Source organism: Hyalella azteca, unplaced genomic scaffold (assembly GCF_000764305.2).
Source record: "Hyalella azteca isolate HAZT.00-mixed unplaced genomic scaffold, Hazt_2.0.2 contig5344, whole genome shotgun sequence".
NCBI classification, from domain to species: Eukaryota; Metazoa; Arthropoda; class Malacostraca; order Amphipoda; family Hyalellidae; genus Hyalella; species Hyalella azteca.
In genome coordinates this window covers 228264-252386 of record NW_025935538.1, presented here as the reverse complement: position 1 = coordinate 252386, position 24123 = coordinate 228264, and the positions used below count along the sequence as shown (strand labels likewise).

Sequence of the window (24123 nt, the reverse complement as noted above, 5' to 3'; positions counted from 1 at the left end):
AGAATATGCAGTCAATTTAATTATACAAGAACAGCGTACAAGCAGCATGAATAAATCTTTACTGGTAGAAACATTCCTAAAGATTTTAGTGAACATTCCTGAGTAATTTGTCCTCGTACAGTGCATTGTTTTTGCTCAACAAAAAGTTGACAAAATATTCGAAGAGATAAGAAGGTGAGAGAACAACAAGATTACAGGCTGCTCAGCAGGTAGAATTCATATTCTATTGTTGGACACTAACCTTGGTAAGTGAACGATTCACATCAATGTATCTGTATAAACGAAAGCCTGTGCATTCGATAAAGAAAACGCATCAAGTTTGAATTAAAAAATATGAAAAGATAACCCAACTTCTAACGAAATGCAAGACTCTTTAGCGAAGGCGCAAGAAAAGCTCGTGGAATAATGGTACTCAATTTAAGAGTAAAGTCAAGCGTGAAAGCAACAATGCAAAATGGCGATGTATTATTTGTTGTAACGCGACAACATCTACGCACGTTCAACACTCGTATAGATCTCGTCACTGACACCAGAAATGAGACTTCAGCGAGAAACCTGAGGTTCACGAAAAATGTCTAACGCATCACATTTCAGAACAGAAGAAGGGCAATACACTAACACGTAGCGAAAAATTGAACACTCGGAAAACAACATATGTAAAAAAATTGGGGTTATAATCACCCGAAAATACTGAAAACGTATTTAAAACTACTTGTGCATGTCATTTACAGATTCGTCAATAAGAACACTAGTAAATAACGCGTCTCATAGGGTACCGCACTCTTAGATCAATTATCGCTTGCTGGACATAATAGAAAAGATTCACAAGCATGATTCTCTAACTCTATTGCTTCAGTTTGTGCACGTATGATGCGGCTACAGTCAAGAGAGTGCATGTTTATAAACAATTGTACTGTGGATCTTTGAAGCTTACTAATTCTAATAGTGAGGAATATGATCTAAATCAACGGCTGGAATAATGGAGAATGAAGTACCGTTCGGTGCGGTGAATTGATCATGAAGAAGAGAAATATTTTCAGAATTAAAATGAAATAAATATGAGATGAACCTCAGCTCTGGTTTCCGATTCCCTAAATACTAGGAACCCAAGATCAACTAAAAACATATCATCTTGTAAGTTTTGAAATGAGGAAAGATTGAAATTTCCATTTAAATACAAACTAAAGGAAAGAAATTAGATGAGCAAAAGCAATTAGTAAAAAAAAAATAAAAACAGCTCACAGTCCTAGGTTCAGCCATCAAACACGGCTGGGCTGTTGTTCAGTGCCACAAAACTGTAATTGGAATGAAGTTTCATTGGAATGAAGTAAATTTAATTTCAAGTGGAAGAATTTCATTTCAATTGGAATGAAGTAAATCGAGATGAGTTTCACAAGATGGTACACAGAAGCACGGACCGCAATGCAGCGCGAGGGTAGGAAGGTAAAGAGTTCCGTTGATGTTAACGTAACGTTCGTGAAACGCAATTGTCTTCCCAAAACTCGACACGGAAAGACCAGGATCACGGCCAGCAGAACGCCTGCATTCGTCGTGCAGGCTCAGTCGCTCAGAGCGCCGCTTCAGAAGATAATAAATCCCAAAGACCCTAAGTCGAAAACAAATTTTGAGTCGCATGACAATATCAAAATCACTTAGGCAAAAATAATCGAAATGGTGGTGAGCAAAATGATCAAACAGGATTTAGGGTTACAGAAACATTGTACGAGTAATCTTTGAGTAGTACCAAAAAGTTTGCATTCTCTTAACAACGAAGTTAATTGAATGACAGAATGACTCGTTCAATTTAGATGCTGATGTTCTATGAATAATAATTAATAATCGAATTGAAGGTAAGCGTCATTCAACGCATGTGGACGTAGTGACAATATTGGACCTGACGACTCGAGTATTACAACTATAACTGAAGTAAAGAATACATTGCATAATCGAACCACACGACACATTTGCGAGCCTAAATCTGTAATAAACATGTCAATTAAACGCAACTTGCAGAATTTGACGACAATCAGTACCTTTAATAATTTCTTGGTTTCATATTTACAAATATTACGAAAAAACAACAGCAAAAACTTTAGGGGACAAATGCAGTAAGCAATAGTAAATACTTTAGATCTTGAAGTACAGATTCCTAACCAAAACTTGTAACGATGTCACTTCTTGCTTATAACAAAATTACGTATAAATTATTGGAAAGGAATGTAAGATATTTTGAAGTATTGAAATACCTAATTAATGTGAGGAAGGCTATTTTCTTTGTCATGAAATGCCCAACAATTGTGTGTCTAAGGCGCTCGAGACACAATTTCACGAATGAACAAAAAGGCATAAAACATGCGGGATTGAAAACTTACCATAAAATGATGAAACTTGAAATATATTTTCTGATATTATAAGATTCTTTACCTCAAGCCTGATTGAAATTGAACAAAATAATAATCTCTAGAAAGCAGCACGGCGTATCAACACATTGCTCAGGTTAGCATGCAAAATCAAAACGTTCCATAGGAACTATGCATGGGATTACACTTTAACTGCATACATATTGTGAGCCATCAGAGCAGAACAAATCCTGAATAAAAGCAATACAATCAAATGATTTCGAAGAGTTAGTTTCCCATTACAATACAGCTAAATAGTAAAACTAACTCAAAAACACCACAGAAAGATCAATAAAAGTACTGAAAAATAACTAGAGACTAGTATCTACCCAGAACAAAATAGTCATTAGTGCAAAATTAAAATTAGTTTACAGATAAATCCCCCTCGAATTTCTACTTAAATCCGATGAGCGGTCTTAAGTAGAAGCCTAATAGGAAGTTTTTAACGAATGTTTTTGTGTTAAAATACAGGACAATGAACGAGATGAAGTAGTTACACTACGAGTTAGTGACCCCAACTTACTACGGATGTTTCGGGCTGGGAGAAGGTAATGAAGGCACAGCCGAGTCTCAGCTGGACAGAGGTAAGGGTTGCTGCAATGCACAAGAAACCGTGAGCAGCTTTGTCTCGGCACAAAACATCAAATATAATCAAGTATATAAAATATATTATCATCAATTATTACACCAACCGAGTATACCAACGCTGGTTGAGTTATAGTTATTATGTTTTGAAGGCAGCAATCACTTTGATAGAAAATGGGCAGCATATACTTATATATGCACAAATGAATAGACCCAATATACATTACTTATTCGAATCATGAAAAATAACTACATTTGGCAAAGACAAGCGTGACAAGAAATCAGAAATCAAACGATCAAGAGCTTAGTTTGAATGAGACTAAATTTATTAAAATATACAATTTGTATAAGTTTCTATTTGATTTAGACAGAACTAGACACTGACCTGCGTAGAGGGAACTGTAGAGACAAGCGCAGAAGCAGGAACAGCAGAAGAAAGAGCAGGAGGCTTGCTAGCCGAGCTGCTGGTCGCCTCACAAGACCTGCTGTCGCCGTTACTGTCGCCGTTCACGCCGTCAGGAGAGTCTAAATGCTGTGTGGCGCGGCGATAACATTACAAGATTCCGTGATCTCGTAATATCATTGCACAAAGCAATGAAACGAATATGAATTCTTTTCGATGAAATGATCGATTGTTAGATTAATAGAGCTCCCACATTAACTTGTGCTTGTTGTAAAGTAGGTATAAATCTTTACAGCAATGGTTCCCAGCCATTTTTAGCTTACTTTTAGGCCCCGTCGCCTCGTACCACTATAATTAGATATTAGCAAAATATTTATTACCAATAGTTACATTCTACGTAGCTTACTAAATGTGGCGATAATTAACACTCGAGGTGTATGTACACCGTATTAATTTAAAGGTGTGTTACTGGGACTAAACGTGTGGCAAGTGGTAACGGTTTTATAATGCTGCCAGATTACCTTAAATTAGGCAGAAAACGTTTGGTAAGTTATAAATATCTCATTAAACATCAATTGTTTATAGTCCATAATTTGAAAATCTGCCGCAAATCACAGGTTGGGAACCACTATCTTACACGCAAAATACAATTTTTTAGATAATTTAGATACTATAATATATTTTTCAAAATAAAAACAAATTTTTAGAAGAAAAAAAATTGTTAGCCCCCCACAACAATCTAGATTTACACCACACAAGAAAGATGAAAAATAGCAGTTGAGTTGGAATGCACTCGTTAGCGTTGGTCCCTTGAGATCAAATAACCTGCAGTAAATACCACCAAAGAGATGCACATACCCAAATTTAATCAAGAGATGATGCACATAAGAGCATTTGCTCAAGGCGAAAATTAATTTTAAATTAATTTGCGCGCGTTCATACCATGAGGGCTAGACAACTACGACCATAGCGAGCACCAAAATAGAAAGAATGATTTTACTTCAATATCCCTACCAAGTATTCCCAACACAGATAATGTCATAGTGAGTTAAAATAAGAAGATCGCATGGAGTGCCACATTACAGCCCTACGTTCGAGAAAAGTCGCCATTCATCACTGAACACCAGTAGAAGCACCTATTTTTGACAGCCGGATATATTTGGATGTAAATAAGCAACTGGTCCACACACTGAGTGAACTAATGAATCATGTACTGTATTAAATACACAGTATTATACATTGCTCCCACAAAATATCATGCAGTTCGTATCATGAATGCCGTAAAAGGCTAGTCGCTGGTCGCGGGGGAAATGAGGCGATATCTTACCTTTGTTTTGATCCGCTTAGAGTTGACAGAAGCGGCTTCAGCTTCGTGGGCGGGGATCTCGCCGCTTGTGCTCTTGCGCTTCCCACCAGTAACGCCTTCCACCACCTACAACAATACTTCTAATGAGTATGTGGGTACAAATTTATTTCTTTTACATGAACTAACTTAAAATTTCTTAAGTGTTCTAAACCGGTGATTAAATGTCATGAAAATATGATTACCCAGAGCAACTATAATTTTTTTAAAGAATGTAACAATTTTTTTTTTTTCAAGATAATGTACTGAAATTTCAAACTCGAATGAGGCCAATCTTTATCTTTCATCAAAAAATAAAAAATAAAACAGCAACACAGAAGTATCAATTTCCCTGTCACCTGGTCAGAAGATGATGGCTCTTCAGTGCTGATGTTGTTAGAGGAATTGTCAAAAGAAGCTGTTGAGTTATTGTTGGAAGTTGAACTTGAGGAATTGAGAGGATATTTACTCTTGTATTTCTCTAGAGTCTCGGCCGAGAGATAATTTGTGAGCTGTTTCCGCTTAACATACTTGCAGTTCACCTCCATACCATCCTTGTACGCTTTGCTTGCCGTGCTGTGCTTGTATACTGCATGTGCAAGGGAAAATAGCTTTCTTAAGGACAGTAATTGCGCAAATTTAGAGGATAAACATATTAAGATTGGAACTCCTGTAATAATAATTTAGTGGCTGCTTATAATTAGCAGCTTCTCGGTGAATTGAAGAATAAAACATTGCTTAACAACATATCATGTAAAGAAGAAACATCACTTAGAAAACTAAGAATAAACAAGTGAGAAATACAGCACTGACAACGTTCTTAGAAATAACAAATTTTTGTGGTTAGTTGTTGGAAAGTCTAATCTGAATCTAATCTTTGTTCTAATCCTTTAGTCCAATCTTTTGTTCAAAGCCTACTCAGCCAATGAATATTTCAATAAAAATGACTTACCCACTTCGACGAATTTGTTGATATCGCTTGTAAGGTCTATGTTGGCATTGTGTTGCTTATTGAAGTCGACTCCTAAGAACCATACGGTGTGTGGTTTATTGTGATACTCCTCATCAATGGACGTGAGACCAGCTGGGTTGATGTGCACGGTGCTGATCGAAGGGTTGTGCTCTAAACTCGAGATGAGGTGACGAATTTTGGACTCGACAAGACCGTACCACTCAAGGTGATCTTCTGGGGTGCGAGCACACGCTATCGTCACCAAGTAGTGTCTGACAAACAAATTTTAAATTAACTTTCGGAACTTAAATTCTCTGCCTGATCAGAGACAAGCACGCATATGTAGCTATAACAAAATCAATGATCAATGTAACTAGTTTCAATATTACCCATTTTAATAAATTGGCAAGATCATTTATTAGCAGCGGCTGGTTTGTGTTTTATTCACTTTGATCTCCGGGATTACAGTATAAATAGAGTGAACTCATGAAAATGAAAAAAACTACGGAATTTCCAAAGGCAAAATTACAAAAATTGAATTGATAGCCGTCATTGCCCTACAGTCATTGCGACTTGCAGACTCACTTGTACTTGGAGAAAAAGTTTGGAGGTTGGAATAACGAGTCCCAAGGCGCCTTATTGAGCATAATGTCCTCTGTGGTGAGAAGGCCGGCTTGGAACTCTGCCACCATCACATTGCGCGTGCTAACTGAGGTGTTGAAGGTCGAGTTTTGTTCTGGGTATGCGGGGGTGATGATGGGCATCAGGTGGAATCTGTCCTGGACGTTGACGCGAGGGTCCCACACCTGAACACAATATTTGCATCTTAATAATAATAATGCATCAAAAAGAGGTACAATACAGTACGTTGACTAGCTAAACAAGTGATGTTTGAGAACTAACCTAACCAAAATGGCTCAAGTTAGTTCATGATATTCATTACACCACACCTTGCAAACTATGAACAATTCAAGCCCCATGTGTAATTTTCCGACCATCTCGTTTTGCAAGAAAAAAAATACACTGCTAGTGTTAGTTCGAGTAATGACCTTAAATCCTAATTTAGGGTCGACAGGTTGCTTGAGGTAAACGGGAGCTGGCCACGCCCATTTACTGAAGACCAGGAAGAACTTCTCGACGAGGGTGCTGGCGGCGGCGTTGGGGTAGAGCTGGCAGGTGCGAGCGACCAGCATCGCCCACGACACGCCGCCCAGGTAACCTAGCACGTTGCTGTACACGCCGTGGCCTGGTGCAAACAACTCACAATAAATGGCTTTGTTTTAGACACAGTATACGCATAATTAAAATGTCAAGGAACAACTCGAAATTAGAAGTATTTGATGATTAAGATTTGATTATTTTACACATGTCTTCAAATAATGCATATTAAAAAGCAACAAATTTAAAAGAATGTACAATTACTAAGAGATATACTCCATCTCGCTATGGCTGAATCATTTATTCACCTACGTAAATGTTTTCAAATGAAAATATTTTTAGAAACTATTACATACATTATAATTAAATCTAAAGAAGAATTTCATTAGGAACTTGAATCATTCAAGACGACACTGTCAGACAAAACAAATGAAAAAAACTTTTAATCAAGTTTGGCAACAAGGCAAGTTATCAAAAAACTAAATAAAACACGTGCAGCAAGTTAAGGGCTCCAAAACATCATGCCTGACATATTTTAGAACAATGCTGCTTGTTGTTCAAAGTCAAATCGAGGTACATTTTTCGGGACATTTAGTAATTCTTATGAAAACTTTACAGTCATGTCATAAACCCAAAATTCGAAGCAGCAATGAAGTAATGCAATTTCATCTCATGAAATAAAGAGATTTTTGTACAGTAGTCATTCCAAAACTACAGAACAAAAAAAATGAAGCAATTTCTTACGTTTAGCCCAGAGTTTAATGGCGCGCAGTGCGAGTCTGAAGCTGTTCCTGGTCGGCACCTGGTTGAGAATCTCGTCTGTCACGCGGCAGCCGTTCAAAGAACGAACGCATTTCTCGTCCAAATTCTTCAAAATCTGATCATCCATTAGGTTGACCTGCACAAGCATTCATTTTTGAGGAAGGATATGACAAGTATTATTTTCAAATATGATCAAATATATAATTTTTGGGAATTTATATTACCGACCATGACTTGAGACATTTTAAAGAGCCCATGTCTGAGAAAGGAAGAAGTAAGATTGAGCTGTGGTATACATAATTGTTAGGAGTCTAACAAAGCAATAACTATGACGGCCAATAAATTGTGCAATATAAATCAATTTTTGTAGAAGATAAAACCCATAAGCACATTATAGGATCCATCTATTTCCAGAAATTGTAGCCGCTGCAATGTGATTAGAAAGATAAAACAACCAATCGTTTCCAAATAAAATTTTATCTAGGTACTGATTATAAAACGTGAATATCAACAATAAATTTTCAGCAACAATATCATCATTAAATGGGATTTAATAATGATATTTTAATAATAACTCATTACAGAAGAGACCTCAAGCTATGTCAATCATTCTGACTTGACCGGGGTAGAAAAAACGTAACAAATGTCAAGTGATGTTTGTTAATGAAGCAAAAAACGTAACACTCACATCATCCTTAACTTCCTTCAGTGCAAGCCTGGCAAACAGCAAATCTATCTCAATGCCCTCATACTTCATCTTGATTACTGGAACAAACGCATCTTCAACAGCCTGCACAGAAAACATTGTTAGAATATTAGGTATATTTAATATTTAAGAACATAAAAATGTTCTTATTCATGTGAAATCATTTACAGAAGAAAGATATTTAGTACAGTAGATGGTACAATGAATAGTTAAATCCTGTTAAAAGCATATTCATCCGATAGAGTAAAATCAAACTCCAAATAAAATAATATGCAATTTTCACTAATCATGCAATGCCTGCAAATAATAATTGATTTACAAAGCTATAATGTGTTTCCACACACCATGGAACTCAAAATATGCATTTTAGAAATGTTATCTAGGCATAGAATAAGTAAAAGTTGTTATCTATTGATAACAAGAAAATTGACGGTTATCACACAAGTAAACAAACATTAATTTCTGAAATCTTCAAGAATACAAAGGCAATCAACTCACTCTGAGTTCTGTAACCTCAGGCTGTTCCTTAAGAATATCATAGAAGGAAGTGAAGTAATCTTGTCTCTCAATGTGTCGTGGAGCCACACACAGAGCGTCAATATCTGCACCTCTCCCAGCAACTCCCAATCTGTAGGAGCCAAACGTGCAGATCTTCCCGCCCACTGTGTCCGCAATCTGAGAAGGTCATGAAAATTTTCAGCACTAAATCTCTAGGTAAACATCAAAATCATCATGCATAACTACTACACAAAAATTTGCTAAAGAATTATTCTAATTCAAAAATTATTTGATTTAAAGAAATTCAATTGAATCAATTCAATCTAAACCTGGTATTAAATACAATAGAATTGATCATAATACTCTTATGAAGTCACAGGAAATTTCAAGCATTCACTATATTAAATTCTTGTAAGATGTTAAGAAAATTGGAGTCTGTGTGACATGTATTTGCAATTTCAAGTCTTGTACAGATTTATGTAGTCATACATTTGCTAGATTTCACCCGAGTACAATATGTAATCAACTGTGAGGCACAAGCAGCAAATAAAAATGTATAACCTTTCAGGATACTTGCCCAATGAAGAAAATATTTTAAAATAGTCTCAAGTCAACTTTGGAAAGCTAAGCTGCATTACCTCAACCTGCATCACTCATTGATTAGTCTAAATTTGAATTTTAATTCAGGACATAATACGCGAGTTTAACACGTTGACTACGAAGTGGTACATGTGCATACCACAAAATGTATTTCTCCAGGACGTAGTGGTACATAATTCAGGTTGCCTAAAATTGGCCAAATCCGAGAACAAAAACGGCCAAAAAAGGCCAATAACTCAATATATACTAGTTTATTTGTAGGTTCCGCTATAAAAATTCCATTTATTTTCTTTTAGTAGTATTTAAAATTTAATTCGGAAGTACCACTATCATAAATTTTAGCCGGCCAACGCAATTGAGAAAAACTAAGTCACAATTTGTCCAGAAAAAATGACCATCTGGCAACCCTGTTAAAAAACAGTACAAAAAATGAAATAATAGTACCGTACAAGATGAAACAACCGTAGTCAACGTGTTAATGCAAGCTAATTATCTGTCTACCATTAAGGGCTCATGAACATGTACATATATACCTGTTCTGGCATGTTCTTGTCCAGGCTAACTTGACGTATCCAGTCCTTTACCAAAGTGTTGAGCTTCCCAAGGACTTCAAATCTGTCACAGAAGAGGAGAAAGTGTTAAAAATTCGAACTTAACATGCTTCTAAATTCTATGATCTGATAGAAGCTCTTACTAATCAAACTAAATATACAAATTTTTGGTCATGCCAGCTCATGAATATGATTCAACACCAGCAGTTCTAACAAATTTGAAATATTACCAATATAATATCAAACATATCCAGAAAATATTTATATAATTAATTCTTCTTCATTGCAATAAGAAGGAAATATTAGTGGAATCAATTATTTCAACTAATTAAAAAACAGCAAAGTCTGGAAAAAAGGTATTGAATAAAAAAATTTATAAGCTTCAAAATAGGTCTCACCTGTGTTGTAATTCTTCCTCTGTCTCGAACATTCCAGCCTCCTTGAGATAGGCTTCCAGTTCAGCAGTCTTGACATTGTCCTGATGTTTGGGCGCTGCCAGGCTTATGGCTGAAGTCATGCCAAGAGTGCGAGTCTTGTCAGTGCAGCCTACACTACTATTCCCTTCCATCATGCTACCCAAGTAAATTATTCTGAAAGTAAATTATGGATGATATTCAATTATTATTATTTTATGAATGATATTCAAATATACAGTCAAAAATGTTGAGCTCAAACTGTACCATTACTGCAGTTTCATTTTGTATTATCCTAGACTGAAATTCAATTCTTTATCTGAAGAAGCACAGTGGCTTACAAGAACCAGTTTTAGGAGGACATTGCACTATCAACAGGACAAGATAATACAGCTCTGTAAAGGTGAAAAACACCTATGCATCAATGACTGGCATAGATTGATGAAGTAAAAAAAGGTAAATCAATAAGCCAAGTTTTGGAATTGACAAGTCCAAACAAAACAAAAAAATTTATAGTTATACTTAATTTATTCGCTGATATCTCATTTCATACAATTCATTCTGAGATCTGAAGCAACAGTTATACAATATAAACAAATCACAATATGGGCTCAAAAAGCAAAGCCAGGGATTTCTGACTAGACCTGAATTCAATGATTTATTCAACCATCCAACATGTAGGTAGTTTTTACTGCAGTGAGTAATTCTGGATAGGTACTAATATATTTGCATGTTTATAAAACAAAATGGATTGGAGGGCCTACCATGTTACACCTTCCACCACTATGCCATGGTGTACACTGAGCTTGTGAGAGGCTGCCATTAGTCTGATGTCACATGATTCACCAACTGCATGAGTATCTCCAAATAACATCTCTTGTATAGCTTCACTAGTCATTATTCCATAACTCAACAATTTTTGTACCGTCAACTGGTGTGACTTCGGCCACCACTACAGCAGAAACAAATGGCAGAAAAACAAAATAATAAACATTGGCCAAGGTGACTGGGTTGACTTTGGCCAACATTTATTATTTTGTTCTGCTGCCATTAGTTTCAGTTGTAGTGGTGGCCAAAGTCACCCCAGTTGAAGGTAATGAATACCTATGTTCTTGATTTCACAATAAATAGATTTGATTAACACTGAGATTCAAATGACAAGTCATTTCAAAATTTAGACACCTCTTCATGTGTCCAGATATAAATTTTTTCACATTTTTTCTCGATTTTGTTAATGTTATTTTTTCTTGATTTTGTTGATGTTATCTAACTAACCACTTCAGATTCTGAATGATTTTGTCTCCCATTAGGAGTTTTCAAACATGTCATGTCTTGGAAAATGTTTGTTTGGATGCGGCAATTAGTATTTTATTACATAAATACCTACTAGTTCTTAGGCATGTGTGGTGTATTAAAATTCAAAAGCAGTGACATTTTCAGATTTTCATTCCCAAAAATTCATGTAAGAGTATTTAAAATTCATAATTTGATACACAAATAAAATTGATAGATAATCAATTTTATAGATAAATATAATGCAAAAATACATTGATCAGTTAATCAGAAACATAAAAAATGATTTCACAATTAATAGGACCAGCACCCAAACATGTTAACAAGAGGTATTAGTGATTTTAATGCTCTGTTTGTGGAGGTTATTTTGACCAATCAGCAACACTTGTGCAGGGACCCAATGCTCGGGCCTAAGTGGAATGAATGCAGCATCAGAGAGATTAATCTGCCTGTTCCAATTCCATCACAAGGTTTTTCAGTAAAAAAAGTAAAACTAATTCTGCAGGATTATCAAAAAAATAACTGAAGTAACACAAAACTCTGCGGAGGAGAAGCAAGTCCGAAATCCGTGGAAAGATCAAACAAAGCGGAAAGCTAGGATTTACAGAAGCAAATTGCATCAGCTGTATACCAGGTCACAAAACAGCAGTGGCATAATGTAAATGCAACATGTTGCGTGACTCACAGACTGACTGTAAATAAAAAGATTCGACACCTTCACACTAGAACTACTCCTTCAGAATGTGATTGGGTATGGATTACAGCTGTGCAGTTACTTTGTTCATTCATTTTATTGAGTTTTGTAGCTGTTATTGCTTTACTGGAGATGCTTCATGTGAAGTGCTCACCATAACCCTTATTGACTTGGTCATATTTTACAATGAAAAGAAAATTTCTAACTTGTTGCCAAAAGTTGCATCATCACTCAACCTGTTGAATGCCATATCTACCTTATGTCTGCATGCATTGGTAAATCGTGCAAGTGGTAATGTGTAACTGTATTTGTGAAAATTGCATGTGTGCATATTTTACATAATAAATCCTTGCAAAAATGCTTACAATATTCGAATAGCTGCAATCAACAAAAACACTAAGGAGTTTCTCTATCTATAACCCAGTATGGACGTACATTTAAACATTAAAACTTAAGTTTTTGTTTATGTGATCCATGGGAGATGTTTCAGACAATTTGAATGCTGAAATTATATAGCTTTTAAATGTGGTTCACATTTTGTTGATAGGACACTTTAGAGTTAAGAGTTAGTATGTCTTTATCTCATGCTTCTTATTAGAGACCTTTATTATCAATTTAGGAAACCTCAATAGATGCCAAAACAATTTTAAAATCTGCCATCAATGAATATGGTTTGCACTCATTTCATCAGAATTTAATCTTTTGAACAAAACTATAATATAGTATATTGGTTTCAACATTTGTTAGACCATCAGACATGTCCCCAATTCTTAACTTGACAGAATATTTACAAATAGTTGCTGTCTCTAACATGCAACTCACTCAGCATGCTCCAGTTTTGATATTGATAGCCATATTTTTCAGGCCATCATGCTGTATCAGGCCATCATGCTGTATGCATAATCAGGCCATCATGCTGTATGCGTAAAGAATACATCACATGTATGATCAACTAATTTGCTTTTTAGGGTTTTAGGTTTAGGATTTTCATCTTTATCATTGCACAATTGAAATGTGTACATTTTTTGTCAAAAATGTCAGTTCTTAGATCAGTTTTTAGTGAAAAGCATCACATAATATTCAAATGTATTTCAAGAACTCTTTGCTGAAAGGTATAGGGTAGCTGCTCACATTTCTGTATTAATGGAGGTGGCAACTGATGAGTGCAGTGACACCTGTGGGAGAAGGTACGACGGATGCGGTATAGTAAAACAATTTATACGTTTCTTTTCTATGCCTTGGGATTAGGGCAATGAAAGGAGTAATGTTTTCTAGACTAAATATAGATGTTGTTTATTTAAATATTGAATCGTGAAAACCTAGTAATTCCGTGAAAATGGTCAAGATCTCTTACCAAAATGGTGCAACTGCTGTCCTGTGTAATTCAGTGAGAATTGTTAATTTTGGTATGCCTGTTCATTTCCATTTAGTACGCCTGTGCATGCATGTCTGCCTGTTCATTCATCACCTTGAATTTCCAGTTGACTACTTGAGTAGGTTCAATGGGTTTGGCATGCGTTTCAACAGCTGTTGAGCTGCAGCCAGTAAAAATAAGCATTGAGGGAACAGAGAAAAACTTGTTGTCTATATATTCCAAATTGAATGCCAATGAATGGATTTGGTAAGTATTTTACAAATAATGGGTAACATTTATAAGTAGGAATGAAAATGTCAGTACTATTTCAGAATCTATTATCAAATACACTTGTGTAAACTTATGTTCTATAGTCAATGAAGTCTTTGAAATGATAAAATACTTGGATTTAAAATATTTAGAAGAGTGAGAAGATCAGAAGAGTCGTAAGAAAAATTTTGTATCTTGGCATAAAGGTCCAAATATATTTTAAACCATCAGAAATTAAACAAATGTTAATTAACTTGAACTGTATATGCAGTATATTAAAAACTTGAACACTACAACATCCATTCCAGTTCATTACTACATCAAACAAAGAGATGACCTGAGATGCCTGAAAATGAGTGGAAGAGTAGGCTTCTTGAAATGGCTCTGCTCAGTTAGTTTATAACCAGAAAATTAGGGACCATCACAACCGCAGCATCCCTCTAAAAAAACACACACACATACAACAAACAAATACAAACCGTACAACTAAAGCTAAATAATATCATAAACAACATATACCAAATTCATCAATCACTTTAGCGCAATCTTCTCTCTCTCCAAACACACCATCACCAATTCACTCACTTCAAACAACCCCACACACTCTCTATCATTCACACAATGCAATATATACTTAAACTCGTAAATCCTATCACTTTTCAAAAAAAAAATCAATCTAAAATAGCCTTCACTACAATCGCAACACTCGAATCTTTATCACTCATCAGTAACGCCAATATATCTCAAAAACAATGGCTCGCGTTTTCCCAATACTAAACTCAAAAATAACCCTCGGTATTCCAACAAAATATCGCCCACAAAAACCATATTCCAATACCCACAGGCATAATTCAAATCTATCCAATTGCAGCATCACGCACATTATCAGTAATCATTAGTTCACCCTGCAACTGTAGTATTAAAACACAACTCTGAAAACGTAGCAACAATTGAGCCCTTTTAAATAGTTTAAAACCGTCCCTAATATCTCTCTNGGGTCAGGATGTTCCGGAAACATGCCCCACCTCAAGAGAAGAAAAGGAGCCAAGATTGAAGCGCGTGCGAGGTCTGGTTGATTTTTAGCGATTTTTTTAAAAAATCCCCACTCTTTGGGGATTGGTGTCTTCCCCATGGGGAATTTCGGGAATCGGACCGTTGATTCGTCAATAGGAAATCAAGCTCTATTATGAGCCAAAATTTCAGCTTCCTGGCAGGCCTGGAACATGGTGAATGGCGCCAAAAGTACAAATTTCGTGAGAGGTACGGAAGTTAGATTGCAGTCCTCGTCCTCGTCCAGATAGGATTTCTGTACTAGGGGCGGGGGTTCGTTTCAGTGATTTTCTTCGAAACTTTTTTGGAGTCCCCACGCGTGTAATAAAACAATATTAGTAATTAAATTTACCAGTTTTATTTTTAATGAGATATTTGACAAGTGTGTATTGAAATGCTCAGTGGCATTGGCAACCAGAATCTGGATATAACTCAGTCTCAATTGCACACATGCTTTCATTACATAAGCAGCAATGTGAGTTTGTTCCCTCAAATCACTTTTGCTGTGTGCATTGTGTTATACTCTTATTGGTGGAGTGATTTGTTATTAATTCATGAATGTTAATTTGTTGTGTTTGACTCAAGACAAATTGCTAATGAATTATTATTTAGTCTAATTAAAATTCAAAAGAACTGCAACAATCATTCTTGATTCTTTCCAGTGTAACTTTAATCCCATCAATTTTTATCCTTTCTATCTTAACAAAAATTTTTGGACCAAAAATGAGGCAGAAGTGATCAAAAATGATAAATGAACCATCATTGTTAGATAATATATGAACCATCATTATCATACATAAGAAAAATGTTTAAATCTCGAGTAAATGAGGAAATTAAAAATGAATTGATTCTAAAAAATATCTGGTTAGTTACTTTTAAATAAAGTTTCAAATTATGTTAGCACCATTAGTGAAAATGTCTAAGCAGGGACTTGTTTTAGATTTAGACTCTCCCTCAAGTTTATTTTATAGACCTACCATCAATGCCCCATAAGTTGCCGCTTTTAGAAAACCCGCTAGAATATATCAAATTTTGAAACGCCATGATGCTAAAAATTAAATGTAACTTGTGCAGGTTTGATTTACTTTAAAACATTTGAGAAAAAAGTCACTACATTATTTTATTGCTCTATCATATAATAAAATGGAAGTTCTTGAGACTCGCCAGGTGTGGCTAGGTACATGGTACCTACTTTTAAGTCTCCAACAATATTGATGAAGGGTACACTAACATTGCCATAGCCTGGCAAGGTTATTGCAGTCTACACCCCATTTATCACACAAAATAATGTACCATACATATTTATTGTATGACATGCATTTTATGCTTTCAAGTTTGTTATGTGCTTGAAATTGTTTGTATTGTTCTTACTCTATTCATTTTACATGATTTAATGAGGTAGTATGCCTTATTAAGATTATTTGTAAGAAAGTCAACTTGTGTCTGGCTTATCCAAACAAGCTCAGAAATCATGCACTGATGCAGCACTACACCCTATAGCCTATCCGTGCACAACTTTGGAAGTCATTTTACAACATTTCTAAAAGCAAATTGCTAATCATGTGGGAAAGAACATAAATGGGGAATGATTCTTCAATTATTTTAGGCAACACTTGGACACAATTATTGCATTGTTGGTATAAATTAACAGCAAACATTATCCTTCAAGTCCTGCCTCATGAAGCCAATATCCTACACAAACCTTGCCATTTGTCCCAAATTTGTATGCACTTAGGTCGCTAGATATATTTATAATAGATTAACGACTATATTACAATGTCTCTAAAATTTGAAGTAGGGTAAATGCACCATATTCCAACACTGTGGGCAATTCCAACACCCCTCAACTTTTTCCTTTAGATTAAGCTTGGTCTTAGTTCCACGCATGTGTAGATGGTTGAAATAGTGACGTCATACTATTGCGCGAAAGATTTCCGCCTAGCAGGAAAAAGCGAAAGCGCAGAGCGAAAGTCCAAGTCAACTAGTGAGAACATTGAAACACGTATGAAAGTTGATAGTTGACCTTGCTTTACTAAATAGTGATAAACTATTTGCATAGAAAGAATATTATTGGTTTAAGACTTTTAAATAAGTCTGTGAATATATTAGGAATTCTTCAAGTATACTTGTATTTGCTGATTTAAGTGGTAAATAAATTAATAGATGATCGATCTAAGAGACAGTTTTAGACACATAAAAACTTATTCCAACACGGTGTCAGAATTACGACACAGCTGTGACACTGGGTGTCGTATTCCAACACAGCTCACACAGGGTGTCAGAATTCCAACACAGAGTGTTGGAATTATGAATTACGATTTTGAAGCACTGTCGGAATTAGTCTGACAATTTGTCGCATTTAGTCACACACAGTGTCGGATTCAGCCATTGTAGATTTTAATTCTAAAGGCTTTTAAATAAATATGGCAACAGTTAGTGACGTTTCATCATTGCTGGCGCGTAGTGTGGTGTTTTGAAAGTGTCATAAACCAATCAGAACTTGAATTGCGCATACGGTGATCTATTTATAGCTATTTAATTCTTGCTACTAATGCTACGTCCTTAAGGAGTCGGTATAGGGTGTGTTTACCCTATGAGCAATACAAACATTTTTATACTGCGTTTCAGCTCGGAATGATCCTGGGCTGGTACAGAAGAAATTTTCAAGGCAATAGTGCTTTGCCCAAACATGGTTTGGACAGGAGAAAGCAAAAATTTGTGTCGCTTGCAGAATTTTTGTCATGTTAATTTGAAACAGGATGGAATTCTAATTTCAAAGATTCATATATTATTTCGATCCACCAAGACCACTTTTTCTACCCAACATCGTTATTTGAGGCAAAAAATGAACTTTTTAAAGGCTTAAAATATGTATGCTAACTTGCTCAGTTTCTATAAAGTACATAATCACTTGGAAGTTGTATGCCTGCACCTTTCACTCAACAATTAAAATTAGACTTATAAAAAGTATTAGTTAGTTGGAAATTTGTCTCTTAAGTTGACCGCAATGAACTAAACTTCATTAAGCAGAGTTTCCCATTGGCATCATGCACACTAAACATGCAATTCAGAGTTCAGACAAGCCGAACTACATAACACGTGAGCTAACGTGCTACTGAATTGAATAGGTACCTAGCTTCTTTCCCGCTACCGGTGATCTAGCGGGATGATCGGTTGTATACGAATTACGAATTAACTAATCGTTCGTATACTTAATGCAAGAGAATGAATAATAATGTTGTTTCTGATCAAACTAACAAAAACTTTTTCTGTTTCTGATCAAAAACTTCTGATCAAACGAACAAAAATTTCTGATCAAACGAATGAAAACTTCTGATCAAACAAACGAAAACTTCTGATCAAACGAACAACAACAAACTTTTTGAAGATAATTCTGAAATCGTAACGTCTATTGAATTCTAATACGGATCATTAATTTTAACATTGTATTTCCAAAAATCAAGTATTGCATTTCTTTTACTTGAAAAACATTCTTTTACATAAAAAACAATGAATTTTTTCTTACAGCTCCTCAGGAATGACGAATGAATGCTCCTCATATTGAAAAATTTTAAATTGAACAATGTTCTCATTTCAAAGACTCCATTGATTACAGAACTTTAGTTTTCGGAAGTGTATTCAAGAAAAGTTTCTCAAATAGTAGGAACATTTCCATTATCATTCTGAAATAGAAGATTCATTTCCGTTCTTATATATAAACAGGATTAATAAAATACCTATCAAATCCATCCAATGTCATTCAATTTGTGATGTATGAAAGACAGTTTCACTTTGATTCCTAATAATATCCTATGATGCTCATTTTTACCGGTTGAAGCTGTAGAATTAAATTAAATTAAAAAATTAAATAAATTAAATTTTACTAAATCAGTATTTATTATTAAATACACTAGATGGTACATACTGTAGAATTAAATTCTATTAGAAAAATATTGAATTAAAAATCTGATTATATTTTTTAAATTAAAAATTAATTTTTATTGAATTAAATTGGATTATTAATGCACTATATGGTACGTGCTCTATGTTTTTTATAATGAAATAGTTTCCCATGTTAAACAACAAAAATTTTCTAAAAGACACAAAACATTCGAAAACGCGGGATGGCAGACGAAATCATTCAGAATTTGAAGTGAATTCATTAAGATAAATTCAACATAATAGGGCAAAAAATGGAAAAAATTCAAATCTGGAACGTATAAATAGGTTTTTATAATTTAAAAAAAAAACTTTCAATCATTAAAATTTCAGAATGTAATGTGGATCGAGTCTAATTATTGTGAAATCAAACTTGACATGACCAAAAGCTATGCCTGTGATGCCGCCATGTCAGATATGATCATGGAAACGCCATGTGAATGTACGCCTTGGAAAAGTCAATGTTTATCTCATTCTTTTGTGTGATATCGAAAACTTTGTTGGTATTGTCCAATCGTGAGAATTTTTTACAATTCTGGATGTGTTTTATTTTTATTTTAGAACATATTCATTGCAAAAATGTGTCCGCTAGCCTAGAGATAAACGACTAGTTAACTTGATTAGTCGTTGGCAACACGGGATTGGATTTCAAACCACATGCGATTTCGGAAGCACGGTAGGTTCCAATGAGCTCAGTTTATAAATTTTCATTGCAGTGGAAGGTGGTGTAACGCGGTGGTAGCCTGGTAGGCTTGGTATTTCGATACGTTTTCTTATATTGACATGAGAATATATTACCTATACAGAATTCCACACTGATTTGAAATCTCAGAACTGTTTACAAATTAATTGTCAGAAATGCATTTTACGATCTTTAGGCAATATTAATAAATGTTCTAGTACCGTATTTTCCTGAGATAACAAAATGTTCGTATTGGGTCCAATCTAAGAAATATTTTCTTTTCCCTATAGCATGGCAATTTTAGTGAGGTGGTGACTTTATGTTTATTGATATTTATGATATAGACAAGTGGTTCCCAAAGTGGGCGATATTGCCCCCCTAGGGGCGGTGGAAAGATTTTGGGGGGCGGTACGGAAGATGAGGGCGTTAGGGGGCGATAAGGGGGACGGCAGTCCAAAGCCAAAGTTAGAAGTTCCAATGTTTGTTGGACAATTTGTACTCAACACGTGCCACACTCAGGAAGATGTATATAAATGGGGAAATTTCCCATGCATAAATAGTTTTTTGAAGCCCTAAGTCAGCGCAGTTCATGCAAAGCAATCTAATTATAATTTCTTTGTTTGCGCAAATCACGGTCATCTATTCCACGCCGCACAGCACTCGGCGCGGGTCGCGGAGCCATCCGACACAGTTCTGATTTAGACACAGTTTTCATCTGAATGGAATGGCAACATCGTCTGTAGATTTCAAGTAACGCTGAACCAGAGTTGCCAGATGGCATATTTCTATACCAGATTTCACAAATCTGGTATTTTCAGAAGGTGTCTGGTATGAATATTTTAGATCTGGTATATATGCCTAAATCTGGTATTTTTCTGGTATTTTCTGACTTACTGCAAATTTACAGCATTAAGTTCCACCTCTGAAGTTTGAACTTCCTCCAGCGTAGGCATGGATTATATTATTATTTATATAGATTGTCTTCAGAGCGGCGCGATTAGAGCTTTCCCGCTATTTTTGGAACCGCACGTTTTCATGTCAACCGGAACTCGAACACCACAGCAGAGTATTTTATGCAGCTAATGAATTTCGCAAACTTTACTGGAAGAGAGATTATTGAATTTTAGAAAAAAGGCGGGATAATTCAATGAAGGGTGGTGGCAGAACTGCAATCTTGATACCGGTACTCTATTGCGATTCGTGCTATGATAACCTTCGTAACAATTTTCATACGATAGTTATAATTTTTGCACATTCAAAGTACACATGACATAACATAACGCACCCAGATTTGGAAACCATAATTGCTCAAATGAAGCAAAAATAAACAACAGACCATTGACTTATCTTGCAAATATATATATATTCATATTTTGTATCACATAGTAGTATAATTACCGTACGCTCTGTAATTATGCCATATTGACCTAATTTGTATAGTCCATTTACGCGCATTGTTATTAGGTATTGATCGTGTCAATTTCGCCGGCTGGGAGGATGTCGGGAATGTAGTCCTAACATTGGCATGCAGGATCGTACTGTTGACGTACAGGTTCATACCCTACTTGCCGCAACCAGTCCAGTCATTCATTAGAAGGCACCAATGGCACATCTAAAGCCATGTTGCCTTCTTTAGTTCTGTAATTCATGTCCGATTGAATTGTGATCTATGAATGAATATTCGTTACTGTGCTGACTCTTAGAACCTGAGTCCCGAGTTGACGCGTTAGCAATCTAGTTAACTCATATCCAACCACAACACAATGCGGATACACGTTTGTGTGTACGGTCAGTGTGATTACTTAATTAGCGTTGCCGAACGTCCATATTTAAACTATTTTAGCTTTCTAAAAGTACAGCGCATGGCGCATTATTTTACCGGTATAGTACGGCGCACCGCGCAGGTTGTTGAAATGACAATATAAATTCCCACTCACCTGGCACATCTACCTGACCATGGAACACGTGCAGCATATCATGACTCCCAGAGCTCCCAGCAATGGTTTTTTCACCCAGATCTGTTTTTTTAACCTCTCCTGGGTTTACGTCTCGGACAAATTAATGGCCGGACTCGCGGCCAGTCTCACAGCCAATTTCCAAATTCAGTGATCAAGGAATATCTCTCAAACTAATGAACTTAACTCGTTGAAACTTGGTACACATATATTCATTAGGGCCTAACGGTAATGTTTAGTTTGTGAAATTTTTTTAATTTTGCCTTCATTTGCTTTTGCCATAGTTATATGGCAATAAGGGCCAAAATTCACAGTGAGCAAGGAATTTCTTCCAACTATTGAACAGATTCGAACGAAGTTTTGAATTTTCAGTCCTAACTACTGAACGGTAATATTTAGCTCATGAAAATTTATTTGATTGTGCCTCTGTTTGCGAGTTTTTTTTTATTTCACCTTCATTTGTGATTTAAACAGCAATACGTGCTTAAAATCGCAGTAATCAAGAAATTTCCTCCAAAAATACTGAATAGATTTGAATGAAACTTAGTACGGTATTTAAATACCTAACCTCAGCAATGGTGATGTTTAGCTTGCTACAATTTTTTTGTTTTGCCTTCGTTTGCGAGTTATATGGCATAACTATACGGATATTCGTAAACGGCTTAGTTAAACCAGCCGGTAGAAAAGCCGGTTGTTCCTCCTACATCTGTATAACTCGTGAACGAAAGCAAAATAGAAAAATTGTACAAGCTAAACATCACCATTAGGAAGTTAGGTATTTATATTCAAAGTTTCGTTGAAATCTATTGAGTAGTTCAGAAGAAATTTCTTGATCGCCGCAAATTAAAGCGACAAATTATCCGGCAATACAGCCCAAATATAAGGAAGTGTGAAATCAAGAATGACGATAAAATGAAAAAAAAAACTCGCAAACAAAGGTAAAATCAAAAAATTTTTGAAGCTAAAAAATAACTGTTTGGTAGTTAAGAATGTATTGTCAAAATTTCATTCAATTTCAAATTTTTGTTCAAATTATTTGATCACTGCAAATTTCGGCCTTTATCGCAATATAACTCACAAATGAAGGTGAAATTAAAAAATTTTTACAAGCTAAAAATCACCGTTAGGTTCTGATGAATACATGTCCAAGTTTCATTGAGCTGCGTTCATGTTCATTAGTTAGGGAGATATTACTTGATAATTGAATTTGAAGATAGGTAGTGCGACCGGCCACGAGTCCGGCCGTAAATTTGCCCAAGACGTCCTAGGCCACACTCAGGATTATGTATGTTTTCAGGGAATTTTCCCGCGCATTTTGACTTTTTTCAAGCTATTGCGGTGCACAGTTGGTGCAACTTCTGGCCATCCCTGCTTGCACGCGCAAGCGTTGGCGCAGCACACGCAAGCGTTGATGCAGCACGCACAAGCGTCGGCGTAGCACGCACATACATTTTGTCAAGGGACAAGAGACAGAAAATGTACAATACTTAATAATTGATATGCATTTAATTATCCATCAATAATCTATGATTTTCCTTGATATGGAAATTTTGTGAAAGCAAAAATCTAGAAATTTATTTTCGAAGAAATTTTCTACAAATTTCTTATACAAACTGGCGAACATCGTTTGCGTTTGTTTACCTACTGCAGACCGTCCGGTCCGGACGTGAGGCAATATTCAGTGCGGACGTGAGGCAAGTGCTGAATAACCAAGTCCTCAGAAATTGGACATATGAAGTAAACAAATATTAGTGTTAAATGACAGATTTTGCTTGTTCTATATACCTATACTATTATTGCGCTGATAGGGTTATTAGAGATTCTACGGTTGATGAAAGGAGTCAGAAATAATTTCATCATTGTAATTAATGGGAAAATAGTTTCGAGTGCGAAATCTTTTGTAAATAAAATATGTCCTGACATACGTAACTGTCATCAGAAATTCCCAACATCGTCTTTACATACTTTTACGCAATGCTGCTTCATCGTCATGTGATAACATCTCGGACAAATTTACGGCCGTACTTGCGGCCAGTTTCGCGGCTGGACTCTGCCTGAAATTTCTCCAATAGTACTGAACGTAGTTCAGTACTATTATTATAATTATCAGTATTATTATAATTGTATACTATATACAATTATTTTTAATATCGCCTTCATTTATGAGTTATATGACGAAACGTACCGAAATTTACAGTGTACCACTATGTCTCGGACAAATTTACGGCCGGTCTCGTGGCCGCCGGACATAGAAAAAACCTAGCCAATCAACGAAAACCTTGCTGGTTAGGTCCAGTTAGGAACAGGTTCCATTAAAAACCCATAAAACCTAGAAAAACTCATAAAAACACTAAGAAAACCTTTTGGCTGCGAGACCGGCTGCCAGTCCGGCTGTAAATTTGTCCGAGACCTGTGTACCAGCCATTTCTTCTAAAATACTGAACAGATTTTAATGAAACTTTGCATGTAGAAACCTAACCTCCCAACGGTGTGATGTTTAGCTCGTGACAATTTTTT

At 35.6% G+C, this 24123-nt stretch overlaps 1 protein-coding gene across 3 annotated transcripts in view; it reads right to left on the bottom strand.

Annotated features, from left to right (window-relative positions):
• Positions 1 to 24123, bottom strand: part of LOC108671736 (poly(A) polymerase type 3) — a 35426-nt gene that overhangs the window by 8438 nt on the left and 2865 nt on the right. The window contains exons 1-13 of one of the 3 annotated variants that reach the window (XM_047880377.1): positions 10355 to 10585; positions 9939 to 10020; positions 8806 to 8982; positions 8290 to 8391; positions 7584 to 7737; positions 6731 to 6927; positions 6267 to 6487; positions 5682 to 5953; positions 5089 to 5318; positions 4715 to 4819; positions 3370 to 3516; positions 2923 to 2993; positions 2 to 1606 (exon numbers count right to left, since the gene is read on the bottom strand). In XM_047880377.1, coding sequence (XP_047736333.1) covers positions 2970 to 2993; positions 3370 to 3516; positions 4715 to 4819; positions 5089 to 5318; positions 5682 to 5953; positions 6267 to 6487; positions 6731 to 6927; positions 7584 to 7737; positions 8290 to 8391; positions 8806 to 8982; positions 9939 to 10020; positions 10355 to 10527 — 1884 coding nt within the window. In that variant the 5' untranslated portion in view covers positions 10528 to 10585 and the 3' untranslated portion in view covers positions 2 to 1606; positions 2923 to 2969. Of the gene's footprint in view, position 1; positions 1607 to 2922; positions 2994 to 3369; positions 3517 to 4714; positions 4820 to 5088; positions 5319 to 5681; positions 5954 to 6266; positions 6488 to 6730; positions 6928 to 7583; positions 7738 to 8289; positions 8392 to 8805; positions 8983 to 9938; positions 10021 to 10354; positions 10586 to 24123 lie in introns of those variants that run through there. The other 2 variants (XM_018159307.2, XM_018159305.2) reach the window with 2 other exon arrangements.